General features: G+C 33.8%; 2 protein-coding genes across 3 annotated transcripts; both read left to right on the forward strand.

Moving 5' to 3' along the window:
• The first annotated feature begins 5,715 nt into the window (after positions 1 to 5,715).
• Positions 5,716 to 9,123, forward strand: LOC136202200 (G-type lectin S-receptor-like serine/threonine-protein kinase SD2-5). Of its 2 annotated transcripts, none has more exons than XM_065992698.1 (2): positions 5,716 to 6,181; positions 6,307 to 9,123. In XM_065992698.1, exon 2 carries the CDS (start codon positions 6,407 to 6,409, stop codon positions 8,831 to 8,833), a length of 2,427 nt encoding a protein of 808 aa, XP_065848770.1. In that variant the 5' UTR covers positions 5,716 to 6,181; positions 6,307 to 6,406; the 3' UTR covers positions 8,834 to 9,123. The 2 variants fall into 2 exon arrangements, with proteins under 2 accessions (XP_065848770.1, XP_065848769.1); XM_065992697.1 differs by having other exon boundaries at positions 5,719 to 5,851; positions 5,992 to 9,123.
• Positions 9,124 to 9,986: 863 nt separating this feature from the next.
• LOC136202201 (putative L-ascorbate peroxidase 6) lies at positions 9,987 to 14,274 on the forward strand. The gene is made up of 10 exons (XM_065992699.1): positions 9,987 to 10,367; positions 10,437 to 10,551; positions 11,729 to 11,850; positions 12,202 to 12,272; positions 12,526 to 12,568; positions 12,643 to 12,739; positions 12,815 to 12,898; positions 13,017 to 13,141; positions 13,254 to 13,320; positions 13,549 to 14,274. Exons 1-10 carry the CDS (start codon positions 10,199 to 10,201, stop codon positions 13,649 to 13,651), a joined length of 996 nt encoding a protein of 331 aa, XP_065848771.1. The 5' UTR covers positions 9,987 to 10,198; the 3' UTR covers positions 13,652 to 14,274.
• The last annotated feature ends 273 nt before the right edge of the window (positions 14,275 to 14,547 follow it).

The following is a 14,547-nucleotide window of genomic DNA, read 5'->3' on the forward strand; positions in this document are numbered from 1 at the left end:
AATTTAAAAAATATATATCTCATATACAAATGTCTTTGATTTGATGCAAAACATTGGGTGAAGATAACGTAATTCATGACCGTATAGAGTTCTCCATTAATAATCATCAAGAATTAGTTAAACTTTTAAATGCTAGTGACAATTATATCATTTATGCTTAATATCTCCTCTGAGCTGTCCCATTTTGCTACTTACACCCCTATAATTAGTGGTTAATTTATCAGTCCCTTCAAATTGTTATACATTTGAAATTTTTTATACCTACATGATATTGAGTACACATCTCAATAGATAAAAATATAAGGGATATAAAGTGTTATATTTGATAAAGTGAGTGAGCAAATAAGATACGCATGATAAGTTGAGAGAGCTAATCAATGTCATGTAGACACATAAAGGGATACGATCATACGAAATATTACATTTGTTGAGTTGAGGAGGTTGATAGGTTAACCACTAAGTAGATAGAGCTAAATGACCAAATGGGACAAGTTGAGAGGACGGTGGAGTTATTAAGCCTATCATTTATTGTCTATATTGCATGGAAACTCTTTTTTATTAGCGTTTCCGCATTTTGTATTAGTTTCTGTTTCCATGTAATTAGGGTTGTAATTGAGCTGAGCCGAGCCGAGCTTTGGCCTGCTCAAGCTCGGCTTGCCATAAAATTAACGAGCTCGAGCCCGAGCCGAGCTTTGGCCTGCTCAAACTCGGTTTGCCATAAAATTAACGAGCCCGAGCCCGAGCCGAGCTTTGGCTTGCTCAAGCTCGGCTCAGCTCATTAGAAAACAAACGAGCTCGAGCCGAGTTTCGAGCTTGTTTCGCGCCCAAAATCCTCTTTGAACTTGGTCCATTAAGAAAATTATCTAACCATTATTTGTTTATAAGTAAATCATTAATTATATTTATGAAATTTGTTTGCAGATAGCTCTTTAATTGTGTATATAAACAAACCAAGCAAAGTTCGTGAATAAATAAACAAGATGCTTGCAAATAGTTCGTCTATTACTCATTTATTATGTTTATGAACCAACTCATTTAATAGCAAATGAAATAATATTAAGTCTATATATTTGTGAACTAACATAAAACTATATAGTTTTTTACAAAACTAAAATTTGTTCATATATGTTCTAATCGAGTCTACCCGTAAGCTTTCGAGTCGAGCTTTGGCCTGCTCAAGCTCGGCTCGTTTACGAACCGAGCCAGTAAATCGTACTTACGAACGGTTCGTTTACAAATCGAACCGAGTCGAGCGGCTTGGCTAAATTTGTGGCTGAAGTTGTAAATACTTTTGTAGATGGGCTCTTTGTTGAAATTAGGGTGATGTAGATCACGTGACCAAATGTTAGACAGGTTGCTTTCAATTTCTATTTTGGAAAAGGGAGAAAACCAGAAAAGGCCAAAAGGGTAAAATATGGAAAATAAAGTTATATGGGTGGGCCCAGAGAGACTGACGCAATGGTGAATAAATGAGGTGGTTACAAATGCATTGACTCTTTGCGTGGCGTCCAACTGTACATTTTTTTTATTATTATTTTTCTTATTTTCTATCACGTAATGCCTAGTGGACTAGTACTACTATTTAATATTTTATCTTAAGCCAAATTATTATTATTATTATTATTATAAAAAATAACACCATGAAATAATACATGCCACACCGTATCTACCCCCACTCAATAGTCTTGCTTTAGGAGAGGGTTTGTTTTAGCTTTTCGGAGGAGCGTTTAACGTTTCACTCCAAACCGCAAGAAATATAGCATTTGGTTAGGTTTATAGAACCGCAGCGTTTAGTATTTTTTTTTGGAAACTGCAGAGTTCTGAAACGTTTCACGAAAAGCTCCTATTTGAAGCTTTTCATAAACAATTCTTTGTAGTTATATGTTATTGGGAAAATTATCCTTCTTATTTCCATAAAATATGTTTATTCTTTAACGTTATTTATATTTCTACAAAATAATTACCGGAAGAACAATGTTTTGTTGCATTCAATAATTTTTTTGTTTTTTATATAGATTATTTTTATTAATTTGCATAACACATTTTTTATTTTATAATAAGATAAAGTGTAAAAATACCCCTAATATTTATAGCTATGAGCAATTTTACCCTTAACATCTAAAATGGTGCAATTATACCCCTAATATTGGCAGCCAAAAACAATTTTACTCCTAATATTGACAAGTTGGATCAATTTGAGAAATAATTTATCAAACTGTTTTTTTGGTCATGAATATTATCATCTACACTTCACATGTGCACCATTTTATCATCGTTAGTAACAAATCACAAACATATGAATAGAAGTGAATTTTTTTTTAAGAAAATAAAAAAATATATTGTCTTTTGTACAAGTTAGACTAATAAATAAAATATCTATGTTTTCTAATAATATCTAAAATCGACCTAACTTGCCAATGTTAGGGGTAAAATTGCTTTTAGCTGCTAGCATTATGAGTAAAATTGCACCATTTTAGATGTTAAGAGTAAAATTATTCCTAGTTGTAAACGTTATGGACATTTTTTCACATTTTCCCTTTTATAATTTCATTGTCGATTAATTTAAAACATGTTCATTTTAGACATTTTAAATCCAAACAACAACAGTTCAATATAATTTTACCAAACACTAATAATTAAACAGCTAATAACAAACAGTTAACAGCAACAACTAACAGCTTACTGCAACTGCAAATAGCTACTAGCAACCGCAACAACTATTAACTAACAGCCAGGGGAGGAACTAAGGGGGGTTGGGGGGGCTCCAGCCCCGGCCGGCTGCCCGAGAATTGAGAATTTTTTTTTTAGTAATGGTGTCTCATAATATTTTAGAGAGAATTATATTGAATCTATGTAGTATTAGATCAATATTTAAAGGTAGATGAGATGGTTAAGGATCCTTGCTTTTATTTGAGAAGTCATGTGTTCGATTCCTTCAACTTCATTTTCTTTTAAAAAGTTTTTATTTTTAAATGGACTCTTTATTTGTATTTTCATAACACTTTTGAATTCATTTTTAATATGTCTTTACCATTAAAAAAAATAAACATATTTAATATTCAATTAGTTCAATGCTAGTTTCTAAAACAAATGATAACATTTTTACAGTTTTAATGCATTGGAGGCTAAAAAAAGTTTTTATTTTTAAATGGCCTCTTTATTTGTATTTTTATAACACGTTATGTCTTTACCATTAAAAAAAATAAACATATTTAATATTCAATTAGTTCAATGCTAGTTTCTAAAAACAATGATAACATTTTTACAGTTTTAATGCGTTGGAGGTTAAAAAAATTTTGCCCAGCCCTAACGGGCTGCATTTTGAAAATTTACCGTCAACCGTACAGTTAATTTTGATTTTTTTTTTAACGTTTTGAATTTTTTTTTATTGATATGTTTGAGCCCCGGGTCATTCGGAGTCCTGGTTCCGCCACTGCTAATAGCTGAACCAAACAGGCCCTAAGTATATTTAGGCTTAACGTGTTATTAATCTCTAATTTATATCTTAAAATTCAGTTAATTAGGTTTTTAATCATACCTTGAAAGTTAATTAGGTTTTTAATCTTTTAAAATCCTCAGTTAAAATGTATGTTGAAACTGTTCCATCCTCTTTTAATTGAAATCAAATTTTAGCTCAGTTTTTTTAGAGTTAAATTATATAAAAAAATCTCTATAGTTTCACTAATTTGTAGATTGATGCACATAGTTTTTTTTTGTTAAAAAAAAATTGAGGTTATCGCGAGGTTGCAAATCAAGGATTTTTAAATAGACATGCCAATTTTACCATTGATAGCATCAAAATAGAAAATTCCAAGAATTAAATTTGTTTAGTACCATATATATCATAAAACCATGTTTTCGATTTTTCAAAATCATATTTCTCTTTTTAAACATTAATTTTTTCTATCTTAATCAAACAACACATAAATAACCTCAAAACTAAAATATTGAAGAATTCAAGTTGCTTAAAATATCATCAATTCTTAAATTTTTTTATTTTTGAGATTAGCAACGATCAAATTAGTAATGTCAATCTAAAAGTTTTGATTTGAAAATAGGTGAGAACCTCGGTCCTTTTTTTTGTCAAAAAAAAAAAAATCTACAAGCACTTGTCATATCTGTAAAATTAGCAAAACCACATTTTTTTTAATTAACTCTTTTTTCATACCACTTCGAGCTTGATCAATATTTTGAGATATTTTTAGTTTCAATTATTGATTCGATTTTCGGTTTTGATTAGTGTTTTGTGATTTTTCCAATTATCAGTTCAGTTTTAATAAAAAAAAAATCAATTAATTTGGTCATTAAAATCTATGTGAACACTACTGTATAAAAATTTGATTTTATTTAACTGATTATTTTTTTATTATAACCGAACTAATAACACAAACATAATTAGAAAATGTTTATCAAAATAAAATTGAAAATATAAAATAATAAAATCCAATTTTATTTTAATTATGGGAGTGAATCTATGTTTTTGGACCTAATTATCAATTTTAAGGGATTTACAATAAAAAAAAGCAATAAGGTATAATATAGAATTCACATTCTCTTAATCACGGATAGTATTGACTAAAAATTGAGAATACAATTCCATAATAACATTTTGGAAGTCATTATCCTTCAACCAGCTTAAAGCTTCTCGGACACCAACACTCTCAGCGATAAACACATCGGATGTAAAAGATAGACTACTATTTCAAGCGTGAATAAAACCAACAGTCTCTTAATACAAAACCACAACTAACCCGTTAAAACACAAGGTCTACTAGCATACGGACTTTCAGAGATTACGTATTCTCCGACAATTTCAACTTAGAGTACTCATCATCATGACGTATGACATAACAACCATATGACATCAATAAAAATATATTTTTCTATTCATTCAATTCAATTGATTGAATTTATCAAGTAACAATTATATTTAATTTTATTTTTTTTTTGTATTTTTACCATTATATAATGTACACATGGTTATCATATGACTGTTATGTTATACGTTAAAGTAAATTATTTTCAATGTAGTTCTCACGTCACTATTCCAATAACCTGTTTCTTTTTTTTATCTCGATTGATTGGCATAACTTTTTGAAATATAAAAAAAATCAATAATTTTATCGAAACAAAATGAGTTTGAATTTTTGTTTTGTTAATGAAAATAACTTTTTAATTTTTTTTTATGAAAATACTTATAACTTCATTAGATTAAAACACAATAACAAAAAAACAACGGTAATGAATCAAACCTTATAAAATCTACAAAAAGACTAAAACGACTACAAAGAATAAAAAAATATAAAAAACATAAAACAACAATCAAAATCTGTAAAAAAAAAAAAAAAATAGATGCAATAAAATCTTCACCATATACACTATTTCAAATATTTGGATCTGAGTTATTTCTTTTAATACAACGTCATAGATCTATTAATCTATGGACAAAATAAACCATCGATGATGCAATTTACCCTCTAAGTCAGTCAGCATGAAAAATTTACCCAAAAGAAACGTCACTTTTTATTATTTTACGAAAATGCCAAATCATATTTTGTTAATATAATTTCAATTTAGTCAATAAAAATTATAAATGTAGAAGACTTCCTTCCGTCCACAGTTGAAAGGACAAAAACACCCTTATCTTCCAGCCTACCAAGCGGGCGGGAGTCAAATCTGAAATGAAAAATCTAATTTAAGCCGTCAAATAAATACACACAAAATCACAATAGTTCGAATATTGATGAACAACCCCCCTTTCACCCTGTACAGATTTACAGAAAAAGATTTCACCTTTAATGATAAATCCAAAGACCCATGTCTTCAATTTCAATCCCACCCACAAAATCAGGTCACAGACAGACCTTCCTGTTTTCTTTAATTTATTTACTCACTCTCCCTTTCACCTCTTTTCCATTAATTTCTTAGCTACTTGCTCTTAAATTAATGCCCAAGTACAGATCATTGACTCTTTCTTCTTCCTCCTCCTAGGTACAGTTCCCATCAATGGGTCTTTGTAGATTATGTTCTTTTCAATTTTATCCAATCTGTTGAGTTTCAATTTGGGTTTCTGCAAGTGGGTTTGTGGATCTATGCTCGTGAATCCATTTCCCCCCTTTCCAATTTTGGGAACAACTAAAAGTCTCTGATTCTCCCATTTTCATGTGTTAACATTTATAAGGTTAGTGTTCTTGCTCATCCCTTCAAAATTCCATCATCTCCATTCTGTCCATTTCCCCCAATTTCCCAATTTAGTGGTTTTAGATTGATTGCAGACTGTAAAGTTCTTGCCTTTTTGATATATAGCCATTTCCCCCAATTTTTGTTGGTGTTTACATCTCAATTGGGGGTTTCTGATTCTCAAATTGTGGAAAAGATTCAAGGTTCTGTTGATTCTGGTGGAGCCATGTGTATAATACGTTTTCTGGGGATGATTTTGCTGGTTTTTCTCCTTCTAATTGAAGCTTGTATGGCTGGATTTCAAACGACTGGTAAGATCAGTCCAGGTTTTCAAGGGTCTCAGATGAACTGGATTGATAAAAATGGCTTGTTTTTGTTATCTAATAATTCAAATTTTGCTTTTGGGTTTCAAAGTACTGCCCAGGATAATACTCTCTATCTTTTAGTAGTGATTCACTCAGCAAGTTTATCTGTTATGTGGTCTGCAAATCGAAACTCCCCTGTCGACAATTCGGATTTTTTCTCATTTAGTAGAGATGGTAATGTGTCTTTAAAGAAGGGGAAAGGTCTGGTTTGGTCACCTGATACAGGTGGTAAAAGGGCTTCTGCAATTGAATTGCAGAATAATGGAAACTTGGTTTTGATTGGGAGTGATGGTAGTAGTTTAATTTGGGAGAGTTTTCGCCATCCGACGGATACATTAGTATCGAATCAGATGTTCGTAGAGGGTATGAGGCTTGTGAGTGATCCTAGCTCCAGTAATTTGACCTATGTTCTTGAGATCAAGTCCGGTGACATGGTTCTTTCGGCGGATTTTGTAACGCCCCAGCCTTATTGGTCGATGAAGACCGATCCTGGTATCACCATTGATAGAGCTGGGGGGACGGTTACTGAAGCATCAATTGATGCGAATTCGTGGAAGTTTTATGATAGGAACAATGTGTTGTTGTGGCAGTATATTTTTGCGGATAGAATGTATGCGAATTCGACGTGGATTGCTGTTGTTGGGAGTGATGGTTTTGTATCCTTGAACAATCTTGATAACTCGGGTTCGAGTAAAAAGATACCGAGTGATACTTGCAGCAGGCCGGAATCTTGTAACCCGTATTATGTTTGTTCAGGTAACAACCAATGCGGTTGCATTTCAGGGCTTGCTGGCTCGAATTGTGAAACGGGTATTGTTGGCTCTTCGTGTGGTGGTGGATCCGGGGGGTCTAAAGAGCTCGTGAGCGCTGGAAATGGGCTTGATTATGCAGCGCTCGGGTTTGTTTCGCCCTCTTCGAAAACCAGTTTGGAAGGGTGTAAATCGTCTTGTCGTAACAACTGCTCTTGTCTTGTTTTGTTCTTCCAGAACAGTACTGGGAATTGCTTCCTGTTTGATCAGATTGGGAGTTTCGAAGAATCGAGCAGAGGTTCGAGTTATGTTGCGTACGTTAAGGTTTCGAGTAATGTTGGAGAGGGTGGAAGCAGCAAAAAGAGTTTTCCTTTTGTGGTTATAATAGTTGTCGCGACAATACTTGTCATTTTCGGTCTTGTTTATGTAGGATTTCGATATTACATGAATAAGAAAAGAGAGCCGGGGTCTTTGCACGAGTCTTCGGAGGACGATAATTTCTTGGAGAGTTTATCCGGAATGCCAATTCGGTTTAGTTACAGAGATCTTCAAACTGCAACTAATAACTTCTCGGTGAAGCTTGGACAAGGAGGATTCGGTTCAGTTTACGAAGGGGTTCTCCCGGATGGAACACGACTAGCAGTGAAAAAGTTGGAAGGAATCGGGCAGGGGAAGAAAGAATTTCGAGCTGAAGTTAGCATTATCGGTAGCATTCATCACCATCACTTGGTTAGACTACGAGGCTTCTGCGCAGAAGGAAGTCATCGAATGCTCGCTTACGAGTTCATGGCGAACGGATCTTTAGAAAGATGGATCTTCAAGCGAAACAAAGACGAGTTCCTACTCGATTGGGAAACAAGATTCAATATCGCAGTAGGAACAGCGAAAGGTCTAGCATACCTCCACGAAGACTGCGACGTAAAGATCATCCACTGTGACATAAAACCCGAAAACGTGCTCCTCGACGATCATTTCAACGCGAAAGTCTCCGATTTCGGGCTGGCCAAGTTGATGACTCGAGAGCAAAGTCACGTATTCACCACCCTAAGAGGAACCCGGGGCTACCTAGCACCCGAATGGATCACGAACTACGCAATATCGGAGAAGAGCGATGTTTATAGCTACGGAATGTTGTTGCTTGAGATAATTGGTGGGAGGAAAAACTTCAACCCGACCGAATCATCGGAGAAATCCCATTTCCCGTCATTTGCATTTAAGATGATGGAAGAAGGGAAACTGAGACAGATCCTTGATTCGGATCTGAAGCTCGACGAAAAGGATGATCGGGTAGCGAATGCGGTTAAAGTTGCGTTGTGGTGTATACAAGATGATATGGGTCTAAGACCATCAATGACAAAGGTTGTACAAATGCTTGAAGGTCTTAGCCCGGTTCTTCATCCTCCGATTTCGTCGCCATTGGGTTTTCGGCTTTCGTCGAATTTTCTGAAATTGACAAGCTCAGAAGGGACTTCTTCAGGACCTTCAGACTGTAATAGTGATGCATATCTTTCTTCTGCGCAGCTTTCTGGGCCAAGATAGCATTTTCTTGTAGTTTTGTGTAAGTTTAGAGATAGAGCTGAGGTTGTATACATGTTTTATAGTATATTTTCTTGTATATATGTAAGAGAACTCATAAATTTTGTAATATTAGTTATAATAAAGTAGTCTTAGGAGCGGCCTCTTGCCAAATAAATTGGTAGGGGAAGGCTTGCCCCCAGTACACCCTTGTGGTGGGACCTCTCCCCGGACCCTCGCTCAGCGGGGACGCGTAGTGCACCGGTCCGCCCAATTAGTTATAATAAAGTCTTATTTAAGAGCGTTTTCGCGTTTCGTGTCCGTTTCTTTTTCTATTATTCCGTTTCTTAGTTGAGCCTGTGTTTGGTTCTCTTAAACCCAAACCGAATCTAAATTTCTAAGTTCGACGAGCTTTAAACTTGGAATGAGTTCGATCTCATCCATTTTCAAACCGAATCGAGTCTATCCAATTTTCTTGATTCAACTTATTAACATCTTAGTTTGATTCTAGTTCATTCTAGAAATTTTAGAAGAAAACACAATATGGAGAGTTCTTACGAGGGGATTCAAGTATTTCACGTAAGATGAATAAGCTTTCGTACACATTTTAACATGTGTATTTTGACTCCACATAGAAAGATGAATTATTAGAGAGTTCAAATCTTCTATATCAAATGGATGATCTCTATACATCTTGACATGTATGGTTTGGACCCACAGATTTGGATCTACTAATTAAAACATGAAAAAAAACCGTAAGTTCAAACCACATGTCAAAAGATGTACGAGAGTCATCAATTTGATATGGATGACCTAAATCTTCTAATAATTTCTCATCTAGGATATCCATTGCTATTGGTATGGTTGTAAATGAGCTGAATTGCTCATGAACGATTTAATGTTTGACTTGATAAAAAGATTAATCGTGATCGGTTCGATTTGTAAACGAGTCGAGTCTGAGCATATCGAAATTCGGCATGGAAGCTCAGCAGATTTGGTTATAGGTTCATAAATAAACTCAATTATAATGTTCATAAATACGCTCGTGAGCAAGCTTAATTTGATTATTCATTTAATAATAGTATTTTTATAAAAGAGAAATATAAAACAACATTAAATTAATGTGAATTTTAGTTTTATAGATTTAAAAATTAGATTCAAATGAATATAATTAATAAACATAATTGATGAGCTGTGCAGAAGTTCGCAAATAGAAATAAAGAGCAGCTCTCGTCAATTTTCTGACAAGCCGAACATCAACAAGTCGAAATTCGGCTGGATTATTCATTGATGGATTTTCCCAAACTGTCCCAGTCATCATCTCTCCCCAATTAAAAAGTGTTGGGCAAATAGGTCCAGCAAGGAATTTCTGTATACCGTTCCTTAAAGATGACATCTATAACCTTCCTTCAACACAAACCTTCTCATTTCTGCTCCATTTCCTCCTCCTCTTCCCTTCTCGACTTCAAATCTCCCGCTAAATTGCGAGACTCTTTCAAATTTCGGGCCAAACCTCTCCAAGCTTGCTTTTCTCCGACCTCCGCCGATGACGATTCTGGTGAACCTTTTTTCTTTGCATTTTTTAATTGGGGAATTTTTGTTTGCTAATTTTGTTTTGGGTCTACAGGCAAAGCTCGTAATTGGGGTTTTAATAGAAGGAGAATGCTTTTCTGTATATCAACACTACCTTCTCTATTTCAGTTATATGAATCCATTGAGGGTTCTGGTGCCAACGCAACTCAGTGAGTTTATGAAATTCCCTCTTTGTTCTTTGATCAATCTAATTTTGTTTTGAATTGTATCTTCATTTATTTTCAAATGTTAAATTCAAGTAATATCTAGTTAGATTCGGTACTTATGAACAGGACTGTCAATTACTGGCTGGGTACGGATCCTAGAAATACTATCCAAATTTTGATTAATTTTGACCCAATTCCACTAGTTCCATAAAAATAAAAAGTCAAATTCGTTTTTGAGTTCTTTTCCTCGTATATTCAATGTCATATAGCATATATTTAAGATCCATGGCCAGCCTACTGGCAACATGCTTGTTCATGAATTACTCTCATGTCCACTAAACTTCAAATCCTAACTTAATTTTACATTTTCTAATGTTATATGTCCACTAAATTTCAATTGAGAACCTCAAAATAAAAAATTCTTTAATGATATTCTAAGCAATTTTAATTTTTCAAAATTTTTATTTTGAGATCTTTCAGGTGTTATTTGGTTGGGAGAGAAACATGTGAACTTTTTAGAGGGAGGAAGCTCCAAAAATGGTGATTTTGAAAAATAAAAAATGTGGTTTTATGATAAATGTTATTTTAAACCAACTTTAATATTTCAATTTGATGTCGTTAATGGTCGTTTTGAGGCGTTAAAATTTAGTAGGCATAGTGTTAGAAAGTGTAAAGTTTAGTGGTCATACCGTGAAAATGAGTAAAGTTCAGTGGGCATAAGATTAATTTACCCTATATATGTGTGTGGAATATAAAAGTCTGTTTTGACACCCAACTTCTGCTGCTTAAATTGAAGGTAACTCTCCATTATAGAGCAAATTTAATTCTTGAACTTTTTCGTTTTGATATTATTCAGATGTTGTTATGTTAGATGGGAGAAAGTGGTGATTTGGAAAATTGAAAATGTTGTTCCATGTGAAAAGTGGTTCTAAATAACTTTAATGCTTGGCTTTTCCACTTTATGATCGTTTCGTTTACAGTCATTTTGAGGTCTTTTACTTTCATAAGCAACTTTTATATTAGTAAAGGTCGAAGATGAGTGACTTTTATGTCTGGTTTTGAAGATGAGTGACTTTTATGTCTGGTTTTGAAGTTGAGTAATCATGGGTGTAGTTTATCCTGAAATTTTTTAGTTTTTTCTATTTTATTTTGGTGATTTTGATCCGGATTGATCCTCAAGGTTGGATACATATATGCTGATGAAGGGAGAAGTAAGGAAGGTAGTTTCCAAAAGCAAGGCTGCTGGTGTTCTTAGACTGGTTTTTCATGATGCAGGAACCTTTGAAATCAATGATAATTCAGGTACATTTTTGGGGGAAAATCATCAAGTTTTGAACTTTTGATGTGGGTTATCTCAGTAGGATTAATGATGTCATAAAAATGATGATTTGAACTTAGGGTCCGTTTGTTTTACCTACTGTTTACTGTTACTGTTTGCTGTTGGAAAAAACTGTTTTTCCAAAAAATAGGATTCCCTGCTTTTGTAAAAAACTACTTTTCAGGTGTAAAAGGCAAGCATGAAGTCACTAACCTAACACTTAAAACACTATGAAAAGGAGCAGCCAAAACCCCCTTAATATCATATCGAAATTTCGCTTCGCAATTGGTCTTTTTACATTCCCTCTTATGAATTTATGACTTCTATTGCTGCAGGAGGTATGAATGGTTCTATAATTTTCGAACTTGACAGACCCGAAAATGCAGGTTTAAAGAAATCTTTGAAGGTTTATCTCGATCCCTTGTGCTTTCGTTCCGTAAAACACTAACATATAACCTTACATGCACTTGTATCAATGCGTATGTCCGTTGAGGATATGTGCTCAATACTTTTGTTTTCTAGGACATATATAGATTCAGGTTACCCCGAATCATTTCGGGACTAAGGCTTTGTTGTTGTTGTTTATATAGATTCAGGTTGATCAAAACCTATAATGATCTTTTGTTAGCTAACTCGATAGTTGCTGCATTATTGTTTAGGTTGTCGAAAAAGCAAAGAAGGAAGTTGATGCCATACAACCAGGTGGCTACTAGTACGGTTTCTGTGAAACAGTTTCGTTAAAATGGTGTATTGCTGATGCATTTTTCCGTTGTTAGTATCCTGGGCGGACATGATCGCTGTAGCGGGAGCTGAAGCTGTTTCGATTTGTGGAGGTCCGACTATCCCAGTCGAATTGGGGAGATTAGATTCTGTGTAAGCGTTCGAAATTAGTACTAACAACGAACATTCTTCGCGATAGTTACTAACGAGCGAGTACTTCTTTTACAGGGCTCCTGATGCTGAAGGGAGACTTCCTGAAGAGTCTCTTAATGCATCTGGTTTGAAGCAATCTTTTCGAACAAAAGGCTTATCGTGAGTTGAAATCGATCCATTGATCAATACCGATGTGATGACTCGAGAAAATTAAGTACTCCTTTAATCAAATTTTACTTGTAATAATGTCTGATGAAATGCTAGTATTCTTTAACAGAACGCAGGAGCTCGTCGCCTTATCCGGAGCTCATACTCTTGGAAGTAAAGGCTTCGGAAGTCCGACTCTCTTTGACAATTCTTACTATAAAATTCTTCTGGAAAAGCCTTGGATTTCTTCTTCAGGTAAAAGCTAAATGTAGAATTCCTTGACATTTTCGTCGCGTTGTCGGAATTCGTTTCGTTTAGATTATTCCGTGACGAAGCTAAGCATATATGTTTTCAACAACCTGTGCAGCTGGAATGCCGAGCATGATCGGACTTCCTTCGGATCGTGCACTTATCGAGGATACCGAATGCTTAAGGTTTATGAATGTTCCTCATAAGTTATGTTATTTGCTGTTTATGCTGAGTTAGAAATCATAATTTGCATATAAAATCTGCTACTCTTCCCAGAAAAACTTTCGAGTTTTCGCTGCAGTATGAAAACAGTATCGGAAATGTACGATTACCGAAAATAGATGCTCGTCCGGGTGAAATTATGAATTGAATCATGATTAATAACTAAGAGAGAGCTCAAATTTTTGATGCAGATGGATCAGAAAATATGCTGATGATGAGGCTATGTTCTTTGAAGATTTCAAGGATGCATATGTCAAACTTGTGAATTCTGGTGCAAAATGGAAAATTTTGTGAAAACTTTTCAAGAGTTTTCTTTTCTTATTAGATTTTTTAGGGAAAAAAGTTCCCCAGTTTTTATTTAGATGTCAGAATTATCATAATTTTTTTTTATCATAAATGTAAAAGTAAAATAAAATAAAATAAATGTATAATAGATTTAAGGCTTAATACATCATTTGCCTCCTGAATTTGTCCAAAAAGTTTGATAGGCCTTTTGAACTTGCATAAAATGTTCAGTTAGCCCCCTCAATTTGCGTAAAATGTAATCAATTAATCACTCAGTTGTAAAAAAGTAAGTTAAATACGGAAGTACGCATCTTAAAAAAGTAAAACGATGAAGATTAGGGTATGTGATTATAATATTAGAGAAGAAAAAGTTTTATAGTTGAACTAGTAAGATTTCTTTTTTAATGTTAATCTATTTTGTGAATTGTGTGATAAAATTCTAAGGCACGTGCAATATATCTTACTTATTTTTCTACAACTTAATAATTAATTGATTACATTTTATGCAAGTTTAAAGGGCTAGCTGGACATTTTATGTAAGTTTAGAGGGCTATCGGAACACTTGGAAAGTTCAGGAGACCAATCAACCATTTTGGACAAGTTCAGGAGGCAAATGATGTATTAAGCCTTATTATTATTTTACGAATTTGACATTGATTCTCAAAACAATCATAAATTTCTGATTTTTTATTTTTGTAATGATGGTTTGTATGAATATGGGTATTTTTGAAACTTTTTATAAAAAAATCTAATTTAGTAGCATATTTTCTAAATGAATCTAAAAATGTAAATTGAACCAATTTTCTAAATTTCCCTATTTTTGTGACATCTAAAAACGGCAAAAGTGAAAGATTATCCAACATTATATTCATAATAAGGTTAATTAGAAGACAATAATATATGTC

This window comes from Euphorbia lathyris, chromosome 8 (assembly GCF_963576675.1).
Source record: "Euphorbia lathyris chromosome 8, ddEupLath1.1, whole genome shotgun sequence".
NCBI classification, from domain to species: Eukaryota; Viridiplantae; Streptophyta; class Magnoliopsida; order Malpighiales; family Euphorbiaceae; genus Euphorbia; species Euphorbia lathyris.

Coding starts and splice junctions, on each gene's coding strand:
- LOC136202201 (XM_065992699.1), top strand. CDS start 10,199: ATGACATCTATAACCTTCCTTCAACACAAACCTTCTCATTTCTGCTCC. Junction 10,368..10,436: donor CTCCGCCGATGACGATTCTG/GTGAACCTTTTT, acceptor TTGGGTCTACAG/GCAAAGCTCGTAATTGGGGT. Junction 12,569..12,642: donor AGTTGATGCCATACAACCAG/GTGGCTACTAGT, acceptor TTCCGTTGTTAG/TATCCTGGGCGGACATGATC.
- LOC136202200 (XM_065992698.1), top strand. CDS start 6,407: ATGTGTATAATACGTTTTCTGGGGATGATTTTGCTGGTTTTTCTCCTT.